At 40.4% G+C, this 26,639-nt stretch overlaps 3 protein-coding genes across 4 annotated transcripts; all 3 read left to right on the forward strand.

Annotated features, from left to right (window-relative positions):
- The first annotated feature begins 1,700 nt into the window (after nucleotides 1-1,700).
- plaat1 (phospholipase A and acyltransferase 1) lies at nucleotides 1,701-5,579 on the forward strand. The gene is made up of 5 exons (XM_075484382.1): nucleotides 1,701-1,926; nucleotides 2,701-2,750; nucleotides 3,077-3,215; nucleotides 4,388-4,656; nucleotides 5,402-5,579. Exons 2-5 carry the CDS (start codon nucleotides 2,724-2,726, stop codon nucleotides 5,501-5,503), a joined length of 537 nt encoding a protein of 178 aa, XP_075340497.1. The 5' UTR covers nucleotides 1,701-1,926; nucleotides 2,701-2,723; the 3' UTR covers nucleotides 5,504-5,579.
- A 624-nt stretch (nucleotides 5,580-6,203) lies between these two features.
- ftsj3 (FtsJ RNA 2'-O-methyltransferase 3) lies at nucleotides 6,204-16,868 on the forward strand. The gene is made up of 21 exons (XM_075485438.1): nucleotides 6,204-6,375; nucleotides 6,525-6,630; nucleotides 7,525-7,571; nucleotides 7,677-7,756; nucleotides 7,895-7,994; nucleotides 8,117-8,311; nucleotides 8,428-8,543; nucleotides 8,712-8,816; nucleotides 9,062-9,162; nucleotides 10,503-10,586; nucleotides 11,213-11,362; nucleotides 11,471-11,606; nucleotides 11,797-11,993; nucleotides 13,650-13,761; nucleotides 13,967-14,048; nucleotides 14,215-14,356; nucleotides 14,530-14,624; nucleotides 15,238-15,340; nucleotides 15,582-15,765; nucleotides 15,902-15,996; nucleotides 16,085-16,868. Exons 1-21 carry the CDS (start codon nucleotides 6,309-6,311, stop codon nucleotides 16,347-16,349), a joined length of 2,562 nt encoding a protein of 853 aa, XP_075341553.1. The 5' UTR covers nucleotides 6,204-6,308; the 3' UTR covers nucleotides 16,350-16,868.
- Nucleotides 16,869-17,662: 794 nt separating this feature from the next.
- Nucleotides 17,663-26,563, forward strand: clcc1 (chloride channel CLIC-like 1). Of its 2 annotated transcripts, XM_075485439.1 has the most exons (11): nucleotides 17,663-18,092; nucleotides 18,200-18,307; nucleotides 19,186-19,296; nucleotides 20,494-20,715; nucleotides 21,720-21,860; nucleotides 21,949-22,048; nucleotides 22,227-22,324; nucleotides 23,295-23,441; nucleotides 23,526-24,158; nucleotides 24,266-24,316; nucleotides 24,898-26,563. In XM_075485439.1, the coding sequence occupies exons 1-11, from the start codon at nucleotides 17,961-17,963 to the stop codon at nucleotides 25,000-25,002; spliced, it is 1,848 nt and encodes a 615-aa protein (XP_075341554.1). In that variant the 5' UTR covers nucleotides 17,663-17,960; the 3' UTR covers nucleotides 25,003-26,563. The 2 variants fall into 2 exon arrangements, with proteins under 2 accessions (XP_075341554.1, XP_075341555.1); XM_075485440.1 differs by lacking the exon at nucleotides 24,266-24,316.
- Nucleotides 26,564-26,639: the final 76 nt, after the last annotated feature.

Genomic DNA, 26,639 nt, shown 5'->3' on the forward strand with positions numbered 1-26,639 from the left:
CTATAAAGTTGTGACACAGCAGTTATATGCTAGATAACTTTAAATGTATCATAAGCACGCTCCACTCTTTAAATAATCCTGTACAATAAGTATACATTTTATATTGAAATTTCAAGTGGTGACATTTCCTGTTTTATTAACCACAGTCAGCTTGATGCGATCTCCCGCTGCGTCAGGACAGGTGGGCGGAGACAAGTGATGAATCGGGTGGCGCGCACCAGCCAATCAACGAGAAGAGAATGCGTCCAAACCCGCCGCAAGTACCCTTTGCTCAAAGTTAAATTACAACTCAAGTTCACTGTTTGAAAAGCAATGTGATACTCTCAAAAATGTCCAAAAGTAATGCTACTAATTCAAAATCACTTGGTCACACCAGAATAATAAAGAAGTGTAAAATAATTCATGTCAATTTGATGCAATAGGATGTAACACCACTGAAAGAAAAGCAACATTTATACAAAATGCAAGTAAAAGTAAGAAACTGCTGACTAAACATAAAACCAAGATGTACGACTGGATAGAGGTGAAATTTAGGTCAGACTAACGTTTGTGGGCCTCTGATTTCCAATCAGTCACCATGAGGTTTCACTTAAAGCCACAGTCTATGGCTCTGAGAAACGTTTGATCACTTCTACAACTGACACAATTATATTATTTATCAAGTATTCCAGCTACTTTCCAAAATAGTATATTGTTTTTGTGACTATTCGAATTATATATTTGTTTTTTCAAACAAGGCAGTGCATGCAAGCACTACATGGTGTAAACATGCTGGATTGATTAGATTTTTCATCAACATAAGCAGTTCCAAGGCAGTTCAGAAGCAATAAGAAATCAGTACAAGAGACCACGAATACAGATAGACAAAAGCTTGCAGATAAACACAAGATGATAGACAAAAGACAATAAACTAAACTAGATAATACAAAATGTAATCATAGGTTTGATGTTCCTAATACAATTAAGGGGCTCCTATGATAACTTAATAAAGACTTGAAATTAAACAATTCACATCTGTGTTTCCTTTGAAAACCTGTAATTCCTTCGGTGGCATGACAAAGGGCTGACCGAATATAACACCAAACAAGCTGCATTCATTTTTAGTGCTTTTGTAGCCTCGTTGTCCATTTAACATTTGTTCTGTTTGACATATTGAGCAAATTAAGTGCATGTTCCTATCAATACACGTAATAATGCGGTGATGACAACATTAGGGCGTCTGTGAGGTTTGATGACTTGCCCAGGGACACTAATGCTGCAGCTATGTCTAAAACAGTGAGATGGACTTGACCCTTAATTTGAATATGAAAGTTTGACATCAAAAGTCGCGCTGAAAAAAATATATATATATTTTTTATTTTATTTTGTTTTACTGTGGCTGTGTGTACAACACAGTCACATTACAGGAATTGCAGGAAACAAAAGTCTCCTGCAATACATAAATTATGTTCCTTAAAAAAAAATCCATCAATTTAAAATGAAAGAAATACATAATAATTTCATTAACTTCGTTTGGGTTTTTTTTTCAGTTCATTGCATGGGTGTATTTGTTCATTTATGGATGTTTGAAAAAATCTCATTCAATAGGACTGCCTCTGTGTTCGTCAGTGCATGTGTGTGTGACTGTGTGTGTGACTGTGTGTGTGTGGCCGTGTCTTTGTGTTTGACTTGGTGTGTGGGACCTTAGTAACTGTGGCAATCATCAGTCAGAGCAGCAAACACTGAACAACCTACAGCAGAACCTCCAGCCTCTCGTTTGGCTTTGAGATACCCAATAACTGCTTATCCTCACTGGAGCTTAGAGTTGATCTTTATCTGTTCTTCTTCTCTTACAATATCTTTATTTCTATTTTTTTTTTTATGGTTTTGTGCAGATTTACGATGGAGAACTAAAATGGTGAGGAAGAAAAAACTCCAAGTGTATGAGTAAGTATTTCTCTTCTATGCATTTAGTTTGCATTGTCAATGTGAGTCTCAGCTACTGAATTATTACGGTTCACATTGACATGATAAACATTTACGTGTACTTTCCTTTCAGTTGCAGGCAGTTTGTGCTGTTGGACTTATAGTTTGATTAATAATACAAGGCCTTTCATTTTCACGGTGGCTTCAGCCTCTTATATTATTTATGGGGTGGATATACTCACAGCTCTCCTGGGCAGATATAGATTTCCCTCCATATAAGTGTAACTTTGGACCAAGCTAAACTAGTGTTTCTCTGAAATGAATAAAAATACTGATCTTTCAATCATTTTCCCAAGTGATTTATCATAATATAACAGCAGAAATCATCAGAGATAATCAAGCTGATCTAAGTATACAGGAGAATTTTTTTCCCCTTATGTGAAATAACCTGAGCTCAAACAGAGCATTTTCTGTCAGCTTCCCCATTGTGTTGGTGCTATTGTCGCAGCACAGGTGACACAAGAGCTTACGTGTGTATTGTCTGTGTGTGAGCTGGTGTGTATTGTATGTGTGTGCATGTATGGGTGACCTTTATGTTGAACTATTCTATCCAGCAGTCTCTTCTCTGAGAATTTAGTTGTTTTTGCTAACTGTATCACAAACGAAGCGGGGAATATATCTTTGTTTTAGGCCTTAAAATCAAATTTTCTGATCTCTCAGTGGATTTGATGCATCTTTGCTTTGCAGGTGAAGTAAAAACCTCCTCTTTGTGTCTTTTTTTTTTCTTCTTCTCAGAATTTGTGGAAGCATGATGTGGGATGGATAAACAACAACAAAACTCTGCTGTAAGTAAGCTGAAAGCCTGGCAGTATCATTATGTTTGTTTATATGAAAGGTGAGAGTGGATATGTAATTCATTTATAGCTGCAATTTTCCTAAATTCTAACAGTGGTTTTATGCTAATGCTGCAGCTAAAGGGTTTAGAAAAGCTTGACTGAAAAGGAAGATTTTGATTTGTTCTCAATAAGTGTGGCAAGAAATGAAATGTACTTTGAAAGGATACAGATTTTAATCTTAAAATTCAAGAGCTCCAAAATGGCAATGATTCCATCCTCTAAGCATTTCATTGATCACTTTACTACAATTGTCTCTTTGTCGCACTCTGTGTTAGATGGCCTCAAATGACCCTGACCTCCCTGACCTATCTGGTGACCCCCAACCTGGTGACCTCATTGAGATCTTCAGACCAGCCTATCAGCACTGGGCTCTCTACCTTGGAGACGGTTACATCATCAACTTGACTCCTGTTGGTCAGTAGATGTCATCAGTCCAAAGTGTCCTCCTACCTTTGTCCAACTATGAGTGCAAGTCTGGCGGCCCAGCAGCATCAAAGTTCCTATCAGTGGTTAAATATGATAGTTAAGATGTATCTTTGTGCTTGTGTGTTTCCCCTCTTACAAAGAGGTTATTGCTTAGATTGATGCAAACTTGTAATCCTCCTTGAATGCAGTTGTGAGTATTTTGACCTCAATTTCAGCTCATTTTGACATAGTTCCTCATGTGTTAGTGGTCAAAACATCAGTATCTCTGTTTCAGTGCATCAAGTGATAGCCTGAATTACTTGAAATTGTGTTGTATAATGCACTTATCCATAGACATAGACGGTAGATGGCAGCTAGCATGTCTCTCTAGTTTGGAAAATCGGGAAAGAGTGAGCCAAGCAATGTGGTGCTATGAACAAGAGCAGCAAAAGCTATTTTAGCGAACTACAAAAAGGCCCGCAGGGAAGAATCACTATCAGATAAACTGGATCCTGCACTATAAATATTTTCACTGCTTTAACTTGTCAACGGATAGCTTCTTTCTGTTGGTAACTGAAGTTGTTTTATTACTCTCCTCAAACCCACAAGACACCATTCACTCGCATGACTCCACAATCAGATAGTTTGTTAGTGTTATGATCCTGATGAGGGTGGCTTCAGACCAAGCTGCAGCCTCTGGGGCTGAAAAATGAACCCAATGCAGATTTGTCAGAGACAGTTCCTTCAATGGCCACTTAAGGTTGGCTCCAAAAGCAAGTCAATCTCCATACACCGTTAACGTGCCCCAACAAGTATAAAGAAACATGTTTACAACCTTGTTTTCAATAACAGTTTTAGTCTGTATAGCAAATTTCCCTCCTCATGACAACAGCACAGGAGAGGAACTTTCGTATAACTCACACATTTAAGCTGAGTTTTATGTTTGAGTTGTGTCTCCACTTTCTCAAACAGATCTAAATGACAAAACTGGAAGCTTAAAAAGTCCAAAAGTCAATGGGTGCTCCCAGTTAATGCCTTATTCCTGTTCTACCTGAACACACAAACCCAGTGTCTTAAACTCACTTTTGGTTCCTTGCACGGAAGTTTTTTTCTTGTTTATTCCTCTCATTAATGTTTATGCAAAAGAATCTAACAGAATGCACTCTCCCCCTCGTCCAAAGATGAGAACCAAGCAGCCGCCATGTCCAGCGTGAAGTCCGTCTTCAGCAGGAAGGCCGTTGTTCGCATGCAGCTGCTCAAAGAGGTGGTGGGAAGTGACTCGTACCGTGTCAACAACAAGTACGACCACAACCATACACCTTTGCCCGTCTGTGAAATCATCCAGCGAGCTCAAGTCCTCATCGGCCAGGAGGTGTCTTATGACTTGCTGGGGAGCAACTGCGAGCACTTTGTTACCCTTCTGCGCTACGGGGAGGGGGTTTCCGAACAGGTCTCTAACTGTTTGTTTTGCTTCTGTCTCATATGCCACCCACTCAAAATACAGACTTTTTACCCATTGACCCACAACAATTAATGAGTCTTTCATGGTATAGCATCTTTAGAAAAGGAATCTTAAGTGGCGAATCAAAGCAGCCCATGAAATGATTTTTCTTTTTCTTTTTTTCCCCCTCATTTGAATATCTGAATTCTGTAGAGTGGTTGCTTTATGTTTCCCTGAATTAATTACTTTTTTGACTTTTAAACAAGCCTGTTTTTCATATAGTAGCATATCTCATCACTAAAATGAAAACTGACATTTGCTGTATTGGTCATAACGTAAACGGACACTAAAGACACAACCTGGGATGGGTTTATTTATTTTTAATTGAGTTTAAGTGCAAGTTTGGATGTATGGTTACAGCCTGTGTCAAAAATAGACAGATTCTCTACCCCAAACTTAAGAGCCAAACACTCTATCCAAAGCCCTGACAAAAGTCTAGTGGGTAAAGATTTCACCATCTGTGACATACATATAAAGAAGTGCAAAGATACGTTTTTAGAATCTAATTTTCATAAATATTATAGCTGTTTTTGAGTTGTTGAACTTTATAATACTGTGTTTACTCTACCATGTTTGAAATCAGGCTGTATCATGGATATACAACAAAGTCCACGTGTCCTGTTTAGCTCTGACCTCTGCTGTTCCCGTTCGGTAATTCTCGGCCCACGTCCTGTGCTCCTCCTTGTCTCCACAGGCTACACGGGCCATTGGAGCCATCAGTTTGGTGACGGCAGCAGCCAGTGCCTTCTCTGTCCTGGGACTGATCAACACACGGTCTAGAAACAGGCCTTTCTGACAGCTGTGATCTTCACTGAAGGGTCTTGTCCCCCAACATTCATGTGGCTGTGATAAAAAAAATACAATAAATTATTAACAAGAGTACAACTTAATGTGTTACTTGTTCATTAATTGCAGTCATATACTGTATCACTGATTAATTAACTAATTCATTTATCAATAAGCAGGGTTTACTTTTAGTGGCTTCGGTTGTTTGTTGGTCTAACTGAAGAAAACCCACTGACATAATTAGTTTCTCTCATAGTGGGAGATTTTTTATTTATTGCATCGTCACTGTCACCACCTAAAGAAAGTACTCATTTTACCGAAGATGGACCACATTCCCAATTTTATCGTTTCGAATTTGAGACACTTTCCGGTGAGATTTAATTTCCCATGATACTGAAATCTGACAACCGATCTCAGAGAAGAACTACTAGCAAGTAGTTCTAACAGCCTAAACTGATAATATATACAAACTACATCCAACTATTCCGCTTAACTCTTTAGAGACTCTTAAAAAAATATTTAAAGCAAAAGAGCAGCAAAAGCTTTAAAGCCACAATGCTTCCATTCAACTTGTCGAGTTCATGGACAAGGTGACCCGCTGTTGGATCAAAAATTAGGATGCACTGTGTGCTACTGACAGCAGGTGGCGACACGCCCCCCGAACAACAAGGGGAGAAGAATTCAGGCGAAGAAGAAGAAAAAATAGTGTGACGTTAATCGTCTGCGCTGAGACTGCCACACGTGTTGTTTTCCTTAGGTCCGACTACTTTGGATATTTCTGTGCTGGGGTCCAGTTGAAAAACACAGCGTAAAAAATGGGGAAGAAACTTAAAGTTGGAAAGAGCAGAAAAGATAAATTCTACCACTTGGCTAAAGAAACAGGTAGTGTACCAGTTTTACAAAACACCACAAATACCAGCCTTGAGGTTGTGCTAGCATTAGCAGGCTGGCTACCACATTGGAAAGCTATGGAGTTGAGAGGAATTGTGTGTGACACTTATTTCAGTTCATGTTTGATTTCGTTTTCTCAGGTTATCGTTCTCGTTCGTCCTTCAAATTGATTCAGCTCAACCGTAAGTTCCAGTTTCTACAGAAAGCCAGAGCTCTGATCGACCTGTGCGCAGCTCCTGGTGGATGGTAAGCAGCCTTTCAACACTTTCCTTTGAGTATTCTGTCACCCCAAAGTTTACACCAGACGTGTGCATTCCTAACGTAAGAAAAGGACAACAAAAGTAAACTCAGCTGGCCAGTAACTCCCCAGACGAATTGCATTGTATGTCAGATGTAGCTTGTTGAATTAAAGTTGTAACTCGGGTCATTTTATTTTTCTTCTTTATTTTGCTGTCATCAGGAGTTATAAGGCAGAGAAGTTCACTCATTGTGGGCTGTAGGAGACAGACAGCAGGATTAAATCCTGAGTGCAAAGAGAATAACTTTTAGGGATACACATAGTTCTTTAAATAAGAAGAAAGCTGAGGAAAACCTTGTAGACAAGGACATAGCAACGATTAATTATACGCATATACACATTAGACCAACCAACACGAGCATACAAGAAGCAGTGATGAGTTACCGATGCAGAAGGAATTATAAACCTTAGAGCTACATGATAGACTGTCTCTAATGTATGTAAACATTGTGAGGAAGCATGCAGGTAATGTAATCATAATCCAGCACAGATATGAAGGTAGCAACAAGTCTCCATTTGGCCTTGACTGAAAGACCAGACTTAATTTTGATATAAAGACTTCATTTCAGCTTAAGTACCAGTTGTCCAATATGAAGTGTAAAAGATGAGAATTATTAATTGAAATTCCAAGATGCTTATAATGATATAGAATCTATAACTGAGCCCTGACGAGATGTAATAGAGGTCAGGTTCAGTGACCTATAAATTCCCATGGGAGAACAGCATTTGGTTTATTTTTTTGGCATTCATTCTGTTATTCATTAGAAAAGCAGAAACAGATCAAAATATGGACAGCTCAATAAAATGCTGGATTGTTTTTTTTATTTTTTAAATCCTCCTAGGTTGCAGGTGGCATCGAAGTTCATGCCTGTTTCAAGTCTTATCATTGGTGAGTGCACTGTCACCAACATGAATATATTAATAGATTCTTCTGTCACTGCTGAGGCTGATAAAGCAGTTGGGAAGATTCTGAGATTATGTGTGTTCCTGTTAGGTGTTGACTTGGTCCCCATCAGGCCCATCCCCAATGTGGTGACTCTGCAAGAAGACATCACCAGTGAGAAATGCAGACAGGTGAGGATGCTGTGCCGTCATTTTCATTAATGTGCTATTCACCACAGCACACTACACTGAAATGTGAAAGTGGAGGTGTATGTCCAACATGATTAGTTTACAGTATGTTTAATGAGTTGTTGTTTGTTCCATGCACAGGGTCTTCGAAAGGAGCTTCAAACTTGGAAAGTGGATGTTGTGTTAAATGATGGAGCCCCGAATGTGGGAGCCAACTGGCAGCATGACGCCTTTTCTCAGGGTAAGATGAAGCAAAAGTTAAACTTAGTTTAACTGTGAATGAAACAAGTCTCTCTTTTAAGCCTATTTTTTTTCCTGATGTTTGGCTTTTAAACCTAATGTCCAAATTGTCTTCACCCTCAGCTCACCTGACCCTCATGGCCCTGAAGTTGGCCTGTGACTTTCTTACCAAAGGTGGTACTTTTGTCACCAAAGTCTTCCGCTCCAAAGACTACCAGCCACTACTCTGGATCTTCCAGCAGTTCTTTAAGAAGGTGCAGGCCACCAAGCCGCAGGCATCGAGGAACGAGTCAGCCGAGATCTTTGTCATCTGTCAGGGTCGGTGTCAGTCGCATACCTGCCTACACTTGGATTTTCATGAATCAAAGAAGTGTTTTATTTCTTAATCACCTCTGCAGATCACATACAAACCAATTATTTGTTGTTGTTACCAGGTTTTGTTGCACCAGACAAAATAGACGGTAAGTTCTTTGACCCCAAACATGCATTCAAAGAGGTTGAGGTGCAGGCCAAGACAGTAAGGGACCTAATTCCTGTCAAGAAGCCAAAGGCAAGTACACCGATGAGCAATCTTTGTCACATACAAATTCAAGTAAACAGTATGGCCTTCGTGTTCTAATCAGCTGCTTCCATGCGATTTATTACGATGTTGAAAAGGTTACTTGTAAACAAAGATCCAAGATAATTACTGACCAAGCAGCTGATCTTGTGTTTTTAGGCGGAGGGATACACAGATGGTGATCTGACACTCTACTACAGTTTCACAGCGACAGCTTTTCTGAAAGCCGACAATGCTGTAGACTTTTTGTCAAAAGCCAGCGTGGTAAGATCTCTACGTTTAAGCTGAAAGTGTCTGTTTTCTTTTCCTATAAACAAACTGATCGTCTGTTTGAAAGGATTTTTAAGGAAAGTCAATTAAAATTTATGACAAACTATCCTGGACCTGATCCTGTGATCTTTGCATCCAAAGTTCAACGAATTGAATGTGTGCTGACTAATGTCATAAGGAAAGCGACAGATGCTGAGGAGCATCCTCCCATTAATACTTGTTCTGTCTTGTTCTCACAGATAACCTTTGACAATCCAGCCCTGGAGTCTCACTCAGCCACCAGTAATGAAATAAAGGAGTGCTTCCGTGACATCAAAGTTCTGGGTCGCAAAGAACTCCGGTATGCCATTTATTTATTTATTTATTTTCTTCACAATAGAGCTTTAGTGAATACCTGTTCAGTGTTTCCCACAGATGTGAGGGCAATGTGTGGTGGTGGGCCGGGGGGAGGGGGGGTTGGTTGGGTGTAAAAAATTAAAATTCTTCAAAATAATTCCTTCGTTAATAATTGGTCACACAAAACTTTATTGTATTAACCCTTAAGAACCCAGACCCATTTCTACTTAAATGAAAATTAAGGGGGTTATAACACAGACTAAATAGACCACATAGAACCCATTTCAGAATTTTTTTCCAAAATACCACCCCCCACTGTCAGAGATCTGTAATGTGACATATATGTCACATTGGGAATTAAGAACCTTTTCTCCATCAAGGAAAATTATGGGGGACGTAATGTGTGACACCTGTGTCACGGTGGGTGACACAGGTGCGGCTTATCTGCAGATATTCACATCTTCATTGTAAACAAATTAATAACATAGCTAATTACACTGGTCGGACTGTTCAGCTGTTTCAGACTGATACCTCCGGTTCAGGCTGCTCCTCATCATCAACACGCACGTCTCTTTTTCAATCGCGGAAAATATTTTTCAATACTCATCTGGATTGAAGCAGCAAACATTCAGTGTAAGAGTTTAAAAAAAAACTACTTTATTTGATTCACAGCTGCTAGTGTTTAGACCTCGACAACCCAACTACATTTTTTTTTTTTACGGCAAACTTGCAACTAGTTAACTTTATAAAGAAGGCGTAATCGCTTGCTATGGGACGGGATGGGACGGGACAACATTGTATTCAAAATATAAAATATTTTTATAGGACTTTTTAATGTGTGATTTTATAAAGGTGCACGTGATACCAACCTTTCGTGAATTCTTTCGGTTGAGCTAATCTACGCGACGCTGAGACTAGCAAGCTTCCACGCTTCCAGGGAAGCACGGAGGGGAGGGGCTGTGTGTGTGTGTGTGAGTAGGCTATGCGAGAGAGACGCGAGGGACAGAGAGACGGAGGGAGAGCAGGGAAAGGAAATGCAGCTTAACGAATACGAGTATTTTTTAAATAGCGTTAAAAAAAATAATAATAACGAAACGCAATATGTGGCGGCCGGTGTTTAATCTGTGGCGCACCGCCACGAATTAGTCTATGTGTGGGAAACACTGCTGTTTACATTACACCTGTGAACATGAGGGTATCCCACTACTCACACTGAATCATCTCTAATGATAAAGTAAAGCTTGCAGAAAAGGGTCCGCAGTGCAGTTTCCTCTAAACGTAATTCTGAAAATGATATTGACTTTGCATGTTTGTTTGTTTCCTTACCTGTCGTCTCATCTGAAGCCAACTGCTAAACTGGAGGACCAAGATGAGAAGGTACCTGGCAAAGAAACTGAAGGAGGCCAAACAGCTCGACCAAGAGATCAGGTACACTCTTATTTACAATATGCCACAGAAATATCGGCCGAGTTATTAGTCACAAGTGAAGCAAATCTGAGGCAATGTTTTTGAAAGGCTACTAAGAAGAAATATACAATTTAAAGTGAATAACTTCGGAGGGGTAATATGAGAAGGGTATGTTCCTATTGGTTGTAATTCAAGAGAAGTTAACTTAATCATAAACTAGATAAAGACTACAAATACTGCTGTGGTCCTCCACAAGAGGAGAAATTCCCCGAGCTCTTCTTCTGGAATTACTTTTATCTCCTGGAATAATGCGTATATTATATATCTCAGAAGATGCCATATAAGTTAGTTTTTTGTTTGATGGCTTAGACTTGAAAAAAATAAATGGTGGGTCGTATCATTTTAATTTTGTCAGACACTATTTATAAAGTTGTTTCCATTAATCCTAATATGCCTCAAAGTCTTCTGCCATACAAGCAAAAACCCAACCTCATGTCAACTTTTTTTGAGCATTCATGAAAGTTTTTTTCTACCGTTTCCATTCACCTTTTCTTATTAACATCTTCTAAATGCACGTCAGAAATGGCCATGGAACCTTTTTCATTTACAGAGGATTTGATGAAACACTCATTGTACCTTGTTTGTAGTTTAAGTTCTGATGAAGAAAAGAATAATTCAGAAGACGAATCAGAAGAGAGGAAGAAGGACAACGAGGAGGAGAACGAGGACAACGAGGAGGAAGAAATGGAGAAAAAATTGGCAGAGCTGAAATCTGAAGAGGTGGCTGAGCTCAAACGGTACAGCAGACACTTTTTATTTGTATTTCTCTGCATTTTTCTTTTCACTAAATGTGGCGTGTTTGTTACAGAGTGTGTTGATGTGTGTCTACTGTCATGCTCCATCAGGAAGAAGAGGAAGCTGTTGAAGGAGAAGAGGAAGCAGAGGGAGAGAGTGGAGCTGAAGATGGACCTGCCGGGCGTCTCCATCGCCAGCACCACTGACTCATCCTTGTTCACCCTTACCTCCATCAATAAGAAAAAGGTGAACATCACACATTCTTTCCCATTGCACAAAACTGAAGATAATAATACTACTGTGGTGTGAAAAACAAACTCTGTTATCTGAACTGCTGCTGGTTGCGTTTTTCACACAGAAGCAGCTGACACTTAATTCTAATCTGAAGCCTTTTGAAAGCCTTTGAATACCTTTGGTATTTGTCTCTGTCCATCAGGCGCTGGCTGATCTCACCAAGGGGGACATGCAGGCAGCAGAGAATCTGGTAGATGAAGAAGATGACGTTCACCTCTCAGATGAGGAGGATGACGAGGCAGATAAGATGTCCCTGGCATCTGATTTAGATGACGAGGATTTGGACGAGATTGAGCAGAGACAGACGGAGCTGGAAAAGAAAGCACCAAAGAAGAAGAAGTAAGTGGCCGTTCGTGGGCAAATGCAGCGTCGCATTGAAAGCAAGTGCAAGGTGGTTCATTATTGTGAAAGTGGTAGGTCAGGCACAGGTGAGCATTTTCCTTGGAGCAATGCTCTAAAGAAATTTAATGTTCATATCAATTTCATTTAATTCAAATATACAAGCAAGAAAATTGTATTATCACTAATATCTGTAAATGTCAGAGTGCATTGATTGGAAATGATATTTGATTTAAAAAAAATAGATATATAAAAAAAAAAATAGATATGTATATCTTGCAAGATGCCGGCAGCTTTTTGGTGTCTGAGTTATGCAATAAATTCAGTATTTCTCTTTAGATCGAAATGACCGTTTGGAAAGCTAGAAGGCAGAAAAATGTCAATCCTTTGAAATGGCTGCAACGGTGATGTGATAAAAACTTTGTATGAGAACCACGGACACCTCAGGCTTTTAAAAATCAGTTAATGAACCGAGGAGCTCTGAATATTTGTTTTGAGCAGCCCAGTCTTTCATCCAATTCATAGTTTTATTCATTTAATTAGTTCAATTTCTAGTAAGCAATTGGCTCCCAGGACAATGTTTTACTATTTTAAACGGGACATGTTAGCAGTTTGTAGTTATTTCTTGTGCATTTTATTCCAGTTAATTTAATAAAGTATAGCCAACTATAGTTTATTAAAGTCATTAATGCTACTTAAACATTACAAACATTCCTTAAGTGTTGGCTGGCCATATGCCCGCCTTTTGACTGATGATAAAATATATTCCACTAAGTAAGATTTTCAACATAAGAAAATAAGAGTCCAAACACGATGAACTCCTCAGTGAGTCAGTGTTCAAAAATTTTTATGAGTGCTCGTTTAAAGTTGCCAAATATTGGTAAACTTGCAAGTGTAAAAACAGTGGTTACGTAACTTCAGACTTGAGCTACACAATGACTTTGCTTTCATGTGTGTCATTGGTACGCCGCTGTGGTCAAACAGCACTTCTCTCCTGCTGGTGAGATGATGATTGACTTTTGGGGTTCCCGCACGTCTGCATTTCTGTGCCAGATTTACTATAAGCCACAGTGAATGAATGAATGAATGATTTTATTTGACATTCTCCGTTCATATTAAAAAATAAATACATGATTAAGTTCCATATAAACCGCACCACATACTTAAATAAAAAAAAACAGAGCGCCAGGATAACACAATAAAGCTTGGAAGCTTATTTCCATTGTGGTCCTGTGAGTGTAATTAGGAACTAAAAACTAAATTGTGGTTTAACAGTAACAGCTACACTGCGTCCCATCTCATAACGTATAGTTAACTTATCGATTCTGCCTGAAACAAGCCTCTCCTGCATTTCAGATTTTAAAACGATGTTGTACTTTTACAGAAGAGTCAGTCTTCTTTTTTCTTTTCTTTTTTTTCTTCTTTTTTTAAATATTTTTTTGGGCTTTTTATGCCTTTAATGGATAGACAGTTGGAGAGAGACAGGAAGCAGGGGGCAGAGAGAGGGGGAAGACATGCAGCACAGGACCGTCCGGTGCGGGACTCGAACCGGGGCCAGCTGCAGCGAGGACTGTAGCCTCTGTACATGGGGCGGCTGCTTAACCCACTACGCCACCGACCGCCCCAAGAGTCAGTCTTCTTAATTGTGTTTTTCAGAGTAAAATTCGCTGAGGAGGATGAGGATGAGGAGCAGGAAAGTGGCTTGCTGGTGGAACTGGAGGGAAAGGATGAGAAGAAAGAGCGAGAGACCAACCTGTGGTTCAGCAAGGTTTGTCCATGTGTGCTCCCATCGTGCAGAATACACGCTCACATGTTACCCTGAGAGTAACATGTGAGCCACACCGCTCACAAGTTACAATGCTACAGCTTATATTTATACTTTGAGCTGTTGCCTCCTCCTTCAAGCCATAGCTGATCTCTGTCTGTTCTCATACCTGCAGTTGTGTTTTTCTGCCCTTTTTTCTTCTCTGTAGGGTATCTTTTCTGAGATTGAGATGGAAGGAGACGCAGAGAGCGAGCTCCAGCAGACGGAGTTGCTCCAAAACAAACCGTCAGGTGACCATATGTCCAGCTTCTCGTACATGCACTCGCATGTTCCTTTTTAATGTCCCATTCCTTATAGGAATTTCTGAATGTTTCTTTATTTATTTTTATTTAAAAGGGCTGGCTGTTCTAAACCTAAATCTGACAGATAATTGATTTGTTTGTTTTCTCGGAAAAGGGAAAAAAAGGAAAGCTGAGGAAGAAGAAAAAGAAGAAGAGGAGGCGGAAGCTGCTCCTCCAGCTGCGGAAAAGGCAGGACCCTCACAGGAAGCTGTGGAGGAAAGTGACAGTGACTCAGACGACAGCAGCGATGATGAAAAGTAAAACCTCATTTAAGGCTTCTCACTGTGGGGATTTTTGTGCAAATTGTATATATTTGATAGAATTAAAATCTGTTTTAAAAGTTTTGAGCAAAAAGGAAACCAGGAAGTAAACTAGTGCTTCAGTCCACAAATAAAGGTACAGATGAATCAATCACTGTTGCCTTTTCCAGAGAGATTGTCAGAATGAAAAAGGCCAGCGGGACTGGTGGGATACCAGGAGCAGCCGGTGAAGACAATTTCCAGGTTGTTCCTGTTGAAAGTACCAGTGAGTATGAGACTGAATTTATTCTTGCACCTTCCAGTCAGATGCTCACTGTCTTTCTGATACACCGTTCATCTGGTGGTCCCATTTGCTTGGGGTCGTTAAAGCAACTTGGAGAAGCTGAGAGAAGAAGCTTAAAGACGTTTGTGAACCTTAAAACGATGCCCCCTGACTTGTCTTTAAGTACGCCAACATTTGTAAGCACATTCCCAGGCCTGAACCCATCCTGGAGCACCAGGCGGGCGGAGATGCAGCATTTTGCAGCTTTGGTTCCCAGCGCTGTACCACACAGTTTTACTTGGCGGCCACTTGAGATTTTTATGAGCTTTTGCTGGTGTCTTTGTGGCCTCATCAAAGTGACAACTAATTCATGTGTGTAGCCGTACATGTGCGACGCTCACACGCAGATTTGTTTTAATGACAGTGGTGTTACATCCTACAGCTGTAGGGGGAGCCAAAGAGCAAAATACTATCCAAAAAAACCCAAAACAGAATAAGAAATTGATTTTGTCACCACAAACTTGAACTCTTCTGCATTTAAATGAACCCAGTCATGGTGCATATGGATTTCATGTTGCGTTTAATTGTGGATGCTTGTGTGATCTCTCCTCTCCAGGTAAGAGAGCTAGGATCCTGGATGCAGAGGGGCTGGCTCTGGGCTGTCAGATCGCTACGTCCAAGAAGAGAGCGAGAGACCTGGTGGACAGTTCCTTCCACAGGTGTGTTTGTGTGTGTAATGTCCCACTAAAGTCACACTAAATGTTGATGGCATTTTGATACTCTATATATATAAAAATATATATGTATATCTATCTTGCTACCAGAAAACCACACAGAAAGACGAAAGCGTATCGAATGAAACGACGAAATAAAGCTCATGACACTGAAGCTGTCGGATTACCCACCCTTTGAGTGAATAACTTGATGTCTGTACAAACAACTCATTGTTTGCTCTTTCAGGTTTGCCAACTCGGACGAGCAATGGGAGGTACCCGAGTGGTTCCTGGATGATGAACGCAAACACAGAAAGAGGCCTGTGCCGGTCACCAAGGAGATGGTGGAGGAGTACAAACAAAAATGGAAAGAGATCAATGCCCGTCCCATCAAACGGGTTGCTGAGGCCAAAGCCAGAAAGAAGAGGAGGGTAAGATGACGATGCCGGCACATTGTCTGATATTGTTTGCAAATACATAACAAACAAAAGGATCTGATTTCATCTTAAGGAATTTACCAGGAAATGCTCAAATGTTAAGTCTGTATTTTCAATGGATCCTTTTTAGATGTTGAAGAAGATGGAGCAAGCCAAAAAGAAAGCAGAGGCTGTTGTCAACACCGTGGACATCTCAGAACGAGAGAAGACGGCTCAGCTGAAGAGGTATGTTTTCGTGTCTGAAGTTCTGAAATACTAATCCTAATTTTATTAAGAATGTCATTGTAATTTTGTTTTATTCTCATTCTGTCAGTATCTACAAAAAAGCAGGCTTGGGGAAGGAGAAGAGAGAAGTAACATACGTAGTATCCAAGAAAGGCGCAGGCAAGAAGACAAGACGGCCTCCTGGTGTCAAGGGAGTCTTCAAAGTGGTGGACAGCCGCATGAAGAAAGACATGAGGGGAATGCAGAGGAAAGAACAGCGCAGCAAAGGAGGGAAGGGGGGTAAAGGAAAAGGGAGACAGTCCAAGGGTGGTAAAGGGGGAGTTAAAGGTGGTAAAGGGCGAAAAGGAAAATAAATCTCAACCCAAAACATTTTTACAGTCCTGCCTTTTTGTCTTAACATAAAACTCCTTGGCCTCCTGTTGCAGGTGTCTATTTATGTAGCCTGATGTGCTAAGATGCTCCTCTGTCATGGACAAAATGAACTTTGGTCACTGACATGAATGCTCTATTTTTAGTAGACTTGACCAAAGTTTACTTCAGCCCTGGAGACTTCAGACATGTTCTGGAGGTTTTGATGCTGGTGTTGCATCTTCCTGAAGATGTAGATTGTTTGCCTTCTGCTCCTCACATGGAGGGGTTTCCCCGAATAGATGAACTGCAATTTAAGTGTAAGAAGAAAAACTGTTTTTTTTTTGTTTTTTTAAATATCTTTTTATTAAACACAAAACAGAGTTACATTCTTGGCTTAAGATACAGATTTTTGTTCTTTTATACATTTCAAATTACACCCCCACCCCTTAGAAGAAGAATAACTGTTCATAAAATAATGTAAATATAAAATACACTTTTTTTTTTTGTTGTTTTGCTGCAATAAATGTTCTGTTCAAAGCTGTGGTTGAACCTTTGTAATCTCTTGTTAAGAAATGCTTTCGCCTACTCGATACATCGCATCGCACATTGCATTTGGTACCAGGTTAGAAACGGAAAACCAACAGTAGATTTATGTTGACGTAAACAAATCTTTTTGACAAAAGCATATAAATAGTATTATGCTATTATCAACCTAATTATTAACCTAATTTGCCATTAGGACTTAGAAAATCAAATGACTATGTAGAAACAGACCAAGCAGATACTGGATAAAAATTCAAGTGACGGTCATCGTGTGCTCGAAAAGTAAATAAGTTTACGATTACATTATCTATGAGTTGGAGCTGTTCGATGTGCAAGCTATGAGTCACTGCCCAGAGATCTTTGATCATGACCTTTGTCAGCTGGTAGTGGTAGAATGGATTTCTAAATAAATTTTTTATTATTTTTTTTTTTTTCAATATGTTGAACGACTAGTATTACGCTGTTCTTACATAAGCATGGAGTTTCAAACACGTTTATTCACATCTCAGTAGTTTTAAATTGTAGTTTTGATACCATTTATTAAACTTGTGACCCACATATTCAAGCTCACTTGTTTGAGTGGTAAAAACAGACTTGTTGACAGGAGTAAATTTTTTTATTTTTATGAATTGCGTTGTCAAATTAAGATGACCATTTCAAGATGTAATTGCCGAAAAGAACTACATTTCCCATAACCCCTTCCCATTTTTCTACTCACGTAATTTACGTCCGCTTTGAGCGCCACTGCGAACTAGCCAATCCGACTGATTCTGACAGCCGTGTCCTGTGGTTGTAGCGTAACATGTTCCTGTGCGCTAACTTCTGGTTGTTAGAGTAATGTTTTCGGTTTAAACGAGGAATTTTAATTTTCTACACATGACCGCATGTATCAAATAATATCCACAGACAACACTGACTCGGTTCTTCGGAAATGAATTTCGAAGGTGTAGCTGCAGACGAGGCAAGCACACCTAGCTAAAGTTTTCTGTGTGGACTTGTTTCGTTGCACCTCTTCAACAAGCTAACACTGGACGGTTATCGGGGGAAATTCCCCTCCTCTCTCTGTCAACATGCTCCTCATGGTCCTGATCGGCAGCCTGTTACTGTCTGCCGTGGGTCAGCAGGTGGACAACGACTGGCTTGACCCTTATGACATGCTCAACTACGATGCAAGCGCCAAAACAATGAGAAAGCCCACTGAGGTTGGTACAGAGTGAGCGTTTACGCTTAAGACGTTGTATTGATTACTTGCTAGTGTCCTCCGTTTCTGCTATGACATTTAGTTTGTGTGCGTGTGTTTGCATGGCAGCCGACAAGCTACACCAATGTGGCCACCAAAAGAAGAGAGCACATTATGGACCCGAGCCAGGCGGAGCTGACGTCCTGCAACCAAAAAGCGGCGGATCTACACAGACAGGTTAGTGCTTACAAGGTGTTCACATTTGTCTCTTAATGCTCCGTGGAACACAGTTTGAAAATCCGTGAATGCAAGATTGCTTTCTACATTAGCTACATATGGTGAGAATTGGTTTTAGTCTTACAATATAACTTTCATTGTCAGATAGAAATCTACAAATCTATGAAATCATGTTTTTTAGTAGGTTCAATGAAGCAGCGAGATGATCCGTATCCCATCCAGACCCAAAACCGATAAGCAAACCGTAGCGAGTCCTGACAGGTGCTCACTTGCCTACTGAGGTGAAGTTCCTCCCGGACTTTTGATGATGTTAGGGAAACTGCTCTGTGCTCATTGAGGGCAGATGGATAAGATCTTTTTGTTAAGTTTCTGAACAAGGCAGGATACCTTCCGCAGCACTGAAACTTTCTCCTGACTCGGGCTAAAGTTGAAGAGGTGCTTTTAGAAACCCACACATCTGTTCTGCACAGGCATTTAGGACCCTGGGGTGGACAGTTCAGTCCCTCCAGATGCTACCTTACTGCTGAAGGCAGACCGGGGCAGCAGAGAAAATGTCCTGATCCACGATTGAGGTGCAGTGACACTGTGGAGTTGCATCAATTTCACAGAATAGGTTTGCTAACACGTTTTGACTGAACAAACCCTTCTGTGCGACACATCTGTGCACTTAAAATGTTATTACAGTAAAATAAATTGAAAGTTCTACTTTGAATCCAAACATTTGTTTGCCGTCACGCTGAATCACATTGGAAGGAAGAATAAAATGTCAAGTGATTCGATACTGCCCAGTGTAATTCAGAAAGAACCTCAATCCTTTATTTAGAGATTCCAATGGATTCAGCAAGGCATTGTAAATATTGTGCTTTGCTTTCATTCAGATCGAGGAGCAAAAGAAGACGATCGCGGTCATCTCGCAACAACCTACGTGCACTCCAGTGTTCAAAAGATTCCTCAGCAGACTCTTAAAGGAAATACAAAGAGTTGGAGTGGTAGGTAATGATTACACACATTTTATGATGACTTTTGTGATGTTGAAACTTCTCTTGCAATGCTGTGGCCTATAATTGACTGATTGTCACAATACTCATTTTTCTCCTAATCTAACAAAAATGCTTGTTCAGTAATTGATTAAAGGGATAATCCGGAGTAAAATGCACTTTAGATCAATTTATGGGATGATTGGGAGTACATACGTTGAGTTGACATCAAAATCATGTCATTCGGATGTGTTTTGAGAATTTCGATTTGACCGTTTTTAGCCAAAAGTCGTTAGCCTGGAAGTGAGAGGGGCATATCGTTTCGCCGCTACAAAACGCTATTTTTATACTTCTTCTACAGCTCCAAACAACATAACACTTACGTGGTGTAAGTGTAATGTAATGTGGTAGTGAGTAGAGGGTCCCTAAAGCCAAACCGAAGTGTCCCGAGGTCTTCATGTGGTCGGATATAGAGTCCAGAATGAATTTAATCAAGCCAGTACCTGCTCTTTTCTGCTGCTCAATCAGAGCCTCTTCCGTCAACAGGACGCTACCTCACGCAAGACATCACGTCACGTGAGTCTGTAGGAGTTGATTGCCAAGTGTGGAGTAACACGCTCTGGAAATTCACAATTTCGTTGCTGTTTTTTTTACAAACATAGTCCAGTATTTCTTTCGAAAGTGAAATGAAGTTGTATGCAACAGCAAAGCCTAGCTTACTAACAGGTTGGAATTTTGAAATGTCACGTGACGTGATGTCTCGCGTGAGGTAGCGTCCTGTTGACGGAAGAGGCTCTGATTGAGCAGCAGAGAAGAGCAGGTACTGGCTTGATTAAATTCATTCTGGACTCTATATCCGACCACATGAAGACCTCGGGACACTTCGGTTTGGCTTTAGGGACCCTCTACTCACTACCACGTAAGTGTTATGTTGTTTGGAGCTGTAGAAGAAGTATAAAAATAGCGTTTTGTAGCGGCGATACGATATGCCCCTCTCACTTCCAGGCTAACGACTTTTGGCTAAAAACGGTCAAATCGAAATTCTCAAAACGCATCCGAATGACATGATTTTGATGTCAACTCAACGTATGTACTCCCAATCATCCCATAAATTGATCTAAAGTGCATTTTACTCCGGATTATCCCTTTAATAACCCAGCACATTTCCAGTTATACACACTTTTTTTTTTGTTTACAATTTCTTCCCAGCCCAGTGACTCTACAGATGTTTTCTATGATGCCAAAATCAAGCTGTCCAGTCAAGCCATTACAGAGATTAAGTCACTTCTGGAGGGCGAGGACAGATGGAGAACAGGGGCTCTGGACAATGCTGTCAGTCAGATACTGGTAGACCTTAAACATCACGACTACGAGGCCTGGAAGTGGCATTTTGAAGACACCTTTGGCGTAGAGCTTGACACACTATTAAAGGTTTGTTTATGCATTTGGTATTATCCAAATCGACTTACACTCGTATCCCAGGTGGGCAGGTAGTGTAAGGGGTCAGGATTCGAACCGACATCAGTCTTTCGAATATCTCTCCTAAAATTGTTTTAATCAGACTAATGTAGTTTGTAAGTTCAGTCTACTTTGCATGTGTCTTTGGTGAGACATACACTACTCACAAAAAGTTAAGGATATTCAGCTTTCTGGTGAAATTTCAGGATGAACCTAAAATGCATTCTAACATTTACAGGTGAACTTAATGTGACCTTCTGTAAACCTTAGAAGCACATGTCCAACTGTTCAATGTTTCAGTACTTTTTGCACAACTTGCTGTTTTCTAACAAGGAGCTTAACGGCAAAATTGACAACAGCTGTTTGATCCATGAATCGATCAATAAATATCCTGGTTCAAATAGAATTGGTATTTAAACAGTTCTCCTCATCCTGCTGTTCACATTTTGACGTCATGAGACCAAGGTGACGCCTAACAATTGATCAACAGCCCCTCACCATTGCGAGGCTTCAAACAGGATGTTCTCAGACGGATGTGGCCACTGAGCTTAGAGTGTCACAGAGTGTCATCATCAGGTCGCAACAGAGATACAGAGAGAATGGAAGAGTCACAGAAAGGCATAGAAGTGGATATCCAGAAATGATGATCGTCAAGGAGAGCACTAATGCATCAGCCACTGTTGTCACATGATGAGCCTTTGGTGGTGTTACAGTGTGGGCAGGTGTGTCTAGTCAGTACAGAACTCCCCTACACTATCCCTAAATTTTTGTGGGTAGTGTATATTGGGCAGCCTTCAGAGACTTCTAAGCAAATCAAAGGTCACACCTCCTTGTTGAGAAGTTGAGTTATTTTTCCAGGCCACTGCTGGAAAACATCTGGCCCCCTTCTGCATCATTTTTCTCAATCTCTCTGCGTATTTTATGCATGAACTGTTTTCCATCTCGTCCAACTTGTCGCGCTTCTCTCTCTGTTCCAGATCGGAGTATTTTTTTTGGTTCTATCGGCCATCGTCTGCACCCAGCTGTGGTCTGCGGTCTCTTGGTTAGTGCAGCTCAGGAGGCTGTTTGTCGTCTGCTTTGTTGTCAGTATTATCTGGAACTGGTTCTATCTGTACAAGGTGAAGAAGAGCTCTTTCATTTCCCTTGCTTTTGATCAAGCGCTGTTTATAACATGTATCGATGAGATGTTTCTAATGTTTTGTTCAGATTGCTTTTGCTGAGCACCAACGTAATATAGTGAAGATGGACAGTGTCAATGAAAAGTGCACTGGAGTGAGGAAAATTGACTGGAGTGACAGTTTGAAAGGTAAGCCAGCAGCACACATTTTGTTTTTGTCCTGTTTGTGAAAAGTACACGTCTCCAAAATGTCTTTTGCAAGTCTTAGTTACTTTGATAGACCGCTGTACTGAGCATCCATTTTTCGTTGTGTCAGCACTATGCATTTGGTGTCTTTTGCTGACTGTCTTTCATCTTTTACCTGCAGAATGGGTTAGAAGTACCTGGACTCTTCAAGATGACCCTTGTAAAAAATACTATGAAGTCCTTATGGTCAACCCTATCCTGCTGGTCCCTCCAACGAAAGTAGGTTACCATTCTTGACTTTGTTCAGTCTGGACACAGATTAGTGAGAACTTTAAAAAGAACTACATGTATCTAATATTGTGTGTGTACCAAATGAGCTGTGACTCATCCAGTGACAGTCATCAGTGAATCAGTCTTGATTCAGTCTGAAGAGTTTTGGAGGCTGGGTGAACACCTTTGGCTCTGTGATGCATTTCCTGAGTAATCTTTGTAGTTTTGGGGGAGGGATCCTCTCCTACTGCTCCTGTAGGTCAGGAGGAAAAACGGTCATCTGCCATTCAGAGGATTGATGGTTCAATTCCCGGCTTGTCAAGTCAAAGTGTCCTTTGACAAGACGCTGAACTGACATTCGAGTTATTTATCTGAAATCTGTCCAACGCTGTGTGTGTGTGTGTGTGTGTGTGTGTGTGTGTGTGTGTGTGTGTGTGTGTGTAGAGGAGATCATCACACATGTAAATAAAGCTGACTTCACAGCACAGACCTCTTTAAGTCAGATTTTGTCAGTTGACAACGATCAGATAAAATAAACGGAGAAATTTGTAATTGAGTGCAGCTTTATTTGCAGTTCAGCTGTATTGATATACGCTTTACTGGTTTTAACAAAAGATGGACAAAGATTTAAATTTGGAGTTTGTGCAGAGTGCCAAAGCCCATTGAGTTTGGTTGAGTGTGAACATGCAGTGATTGAATCCCCAACCTTGTTATCTGGGAGTGTTATTCCAGGTTTCAGAAGCTCATTTTGATCAGACTATAATGTTTACACGCAATTTAAAAAGAATAATTTAACATCTGGTGGGCACTGCAATAAGTAATAACACGCTTTTCCTATCAGAGCATAAATGTTGCCATGGTAACTGTGTCCTGGTGAATTATTTAGCTCCAGTGATGCTTACTATTGTATTTTGCAGTACTTTTGAACATATATATGTGTGTGCCTATAAAGTTTAATCTAAAGGTCCAACCTGTGTAGGCAATCTCGGTTACCATCACGACCTTCATCACAGAGCCTTTGAAGCACTTCGGCCAGGGAATCAGTGAGTTTCTTCGAGCCCTTCTAAAGGATCTACCAGTTACTCTGCAGATTCCAGTCCTTCTCACTATCGTGTTGTCTATTTTGGTAAAGATGAATCATCACGACACTCATGCAAATTGATGACACTAGGCAATGTGTCTTTATACTAGTTAATTGTTTTTTTAACAGGTGGTCGCGTACGGGAGTGTACAGGCAGCCTTCCAGCATGGCATCATGGCACCTCTACGCCGTCCTCGAAGGGATCCACCTCCTCCAGAGCTGGAGCAGCCACAGCCACAGCCTCGCCCCTTGAGGATTGAGGGCTATGATTACTTAGCAGGAGGGGATGCTCCTGCACCTGCTCCTGCTCCTGCACCACAGCATGTTCCAAAGCACCGAGCAGAAGATACCCGATTACACAGAAATAACGTTCAGAGGCGGCGCAATAAGGTCAGAGAAGAGCCAGCGCTCATTGCTGTAGAGACACTAAGAACTGTAAACCACCAGTACAGTGAGGATGAGATGGATGCTGAGCGGCATGAGGAAAGTCCCGAGGCAATGGAGAATCCACCTGCAGACTCGGAGTCTGAAAACCAGCAAGAGACTGAAGAGGAGGTGGACGGAGCGAGTGCTCTCGGTGCTACTGCTAACACAACCCAATCAGCCAAACGTAATGAATCGGATTCATCACAGTCAAAGAATAAACCATCAAAACGGAAGGAGAAACCTCCTCAAATTGAACCCAGCGGAGACGGTGCAGCAGACGGTGCAGCAGCCGGATCGCAGCCGGCAGAAGGGCAGCCTCCACAGACCGATGTTCCAGTGAGTTATTTTTCTAAAACACATACAACTAGATCAAATTAGGCAAATGAAAGCTTCTTAAGCGTGTCTAACCTGCTACATGACCATGTGATGTTTTAATGCTGCAGCACTGTGCATGCACAAATGGGATGGTGAATATTCACCTGGGACATAAACTGGTAAATAAGTATTTATATTGTTTTGTTTTTTACTTTGCATTGTATGGTGACTTTTAACTTTTAGATTTTGATGATAGCTGATAAGCTTGACTTGTGTTTGTGAATTTATTCATTAACCCCATGTTTTTTTTACTTTGCAGAAATGCATGTTCTTTTTGTCGTTTCCACACCTCCATTTTCCCTTTGATGGTACAATTTGTTAGAACAGCAACTTTCAGCTATCATCTCATGGCTTCCTCGTTGGTGCTTAAGGTGGCGCAGCAATAAAGAAACCGAATTTCAGCGTATAAGAATAACTTTAGTGGAGTATTGTTATTTAGGAACCTGTTGCAGCAGATTATAAAAATATAGCCACGTTGCACCAACATGACCGTCAGTATGAAACTTGAAATATAATTGTTTTTGTTAATGTTTTCTGAACTGACATATAGTTGATGATCTGTTCATGTTTAAATGCATCCCTCATATTTGTTTAAAAAATGATTATTTGCTGCTACAAGTTTTTAAATATTTATTTTTATTTTTAAATGTGATGTAATTGCCTTGTGTAACATATTTCTGATGTAAACCCATCTCTGCAGGATCCAGATGCCTCAGCGGCAGACCGGACGTCCTCCATCTCATTGAGAAAAGTCGAGACTGTCGGGGTTCCCGTTCAGGAAACGAGTCCAGTGGCAGGGGAGTAGATGGCTTCAGCGAAAAGCAGCGGAGTTATTGCCAGTGGCGTTTGGTGCGTTTTGACAGACTTAACGGAGAGATGACGAACCTGAAGGAATGACTTCCAAAAAAAAAAAACAGCACTATTGCAGAACCACCACCCAGCAGTGTGGTTTTCTTGCTGCTGCCGATCAAACAGCGAGTGCTGACTCGATCAGTGTCTCAGGATGAGTTTGTTTTACACATTTGCCCTTTGTACAGAGGGACAAACTTTTACTTACTCTTAGAATCGATTGCAGTCTTGTTGTAGTGAAACTTGGATTTCCAGTCAACACAAAAGACTAATTTCAGTGGAGAAATTTAGACACGGATTTATTTGTTGCCCTTTTTTCTTTTCTGCTTCGAGGTTTTATAATGCTGCAGCTTTAATCGGCCCTCTTGATTTTTTTTTTTGCACTGCACAAAACATGACGAGTGCTGAGATCATGGCCGAGTGCAATGGGTTAAACTAATCTGTACAAAAAAAAGGTTTGTGCAGATTGTTTGTTTTTTGTTAAAACCAACAATAAAGATATTTGTTATTATGGTAACAATGAGGGAGAATAATGTTAATCCTGCACAAAACAGCTATTTTACATTTATCACGATTTATGCATCTAATTTGATTTTTTTTTTTTTAAGAATCTGCACCAAACCATCGTTTTGGTCTCCGTTTTTACTTGTGATTCATTGTAGAGGTGCAGCGTTGTTGGTGTACTGTTTTTCTGGCTGAGCTCTACTTTTTAGAAAATTAAAATAAAAAAGGGATCGGTTTGACCGGCCGTGCACTACCTCTCTAACCCTGGGAGCTAGATGAGCCAGACAGCTCGTGCTTCACTTGATTTGTCCAGCTCCTTCTGTTGAATTGGGTTTCAAAGGAAAACCACCTCACAGTTGTTTTTTTTTATACACGAACGTCATCAACACTGTCATAAACATTCAAGATTGCTGCCACTGATGTTGAACGTTTCTTTAAACCTGTAAATGTGTCATTTTTAAACGAATCAGACCGAACACATCCATATTGCCTCATCATCGTTCAGCAACAGCTGCATAACCAGGCAGGGGATAATTATTGACTTATCAATGAAAGAAAAATCGTGGGTCCTCTGTGCATCCTGCTGCAGCAGACATAGTTAATGTCCCGGTTTTTATTGAAGGTAGATTGTTTCTTTTCATAACCTCAAATCTTGTGAGGACAGTTTGAAATATGCTGGAGCTTAAGGAGAGGACACCTTCCTGACAAATGGAAGCAAATTAACACCTCCTTAGATTCTGTTATTTGCTTAATTTTATGTCGAGATGTCGTAACTTTTAATGCCAACGTTGTCCGAGACAAAGTATGTATCTTAGGTTTGTACGAAAAACCTGTTTGCTAAGCAAAACTATTTTGAAAGATAAAAGTGGGAGAGATGGTGAGATGGAGATACACGGGTGACGCTCATAATTCATGTTTCAGAACATGCATGTATTTTTTTTTTTGACTGGCTCACGTGTTTTCATGATGGTCTGCAAGTCTTTTTCCAAAATAAAAAGAAATGTAATTTTCAATTCAGTTTATTTATATAGCGCCAAATCACAACAAATGTCATCTCAAGTCACTTATTACAATATTACAGTCCAATTC

This window comes from Odontesthes bonariensis, chromosome 15 (assembly GCF_027942865.1).
Source record: "Odontesthes bonariensis isolate fOdoBon6 chromosome 15, fOdoBon6.hap1, whole genome shotgun sequence".
Lineage (NCBI taxonomy): Eukaryota > Metazoa > Chordata > Actinopteri > Atheriniformes > Atherinopsidae > Odontesthes > Odontesthes bonariensis.

Bases quoted from the DNA above. Each gene is read 5' to 3' on its own strand.
- clcc1 (XM_075485439.1), top strand. From the start codon at position 17,961: ATGCTCCTCATGGTCCTGATCGGCAGCCTGTTACTGTCTGCCGTGGGT. The intron at 22,325-23,294 runs GTAGGTTACCAT...CAACCTGTGTAG, and splicing joins TGCTGGTCCCTCCAACGAAA to GCAATCTCGGTTACCATCAC. The intron at 24,317-24,897 runs GTAAATAAGTAT...CCATCTCTGCAG, and splicing joins TTCACCTGGGACATAAACTG to GATCCAGATGCCTCAGCGGC.
- ftsj3 (XM_075485438.1), top strand. From the start codon at position 6,309: ATGGGGAAGAAACTTAAAGTTGGAAAGAGCAGAAAAGATAAATTCTAC. The intron at 14,049-14,214 runs GTGACCATATGT...TTCTCGGAAAAG, and splicing joins GCTCCAAAACAAACCGTCAG to GGAAAAAAAGGAAAGCTGAG. The intron at 14,357-14,529 runs GTAAAACCTCAT...TGCCTTTTCCAG, and splicing joins GACAGCAGCGATGATGAAAA to AGAGATTGTCAGAATGAAAA.
- plaat1 (XM_075484382.1), top strand. From the start codon at position 2,724: ATGGATAAACAACAACAAAACTCTGCT. The intron at 2,751-3,076 runs GTAAGTAAGCTG...ACTCTGTGTTAG, and splicing joins AACAACAACAAAACTCTGCT to ATGGCCTCAAATGACCCTGA. The intron at 3,216-4,387 runs GTCAGTAGATGT...CCTCGTCCAAAG, and splicing joins CATCAACTTGACTCCTGTTG to ATGAGAACCAAGCAGCCGCC.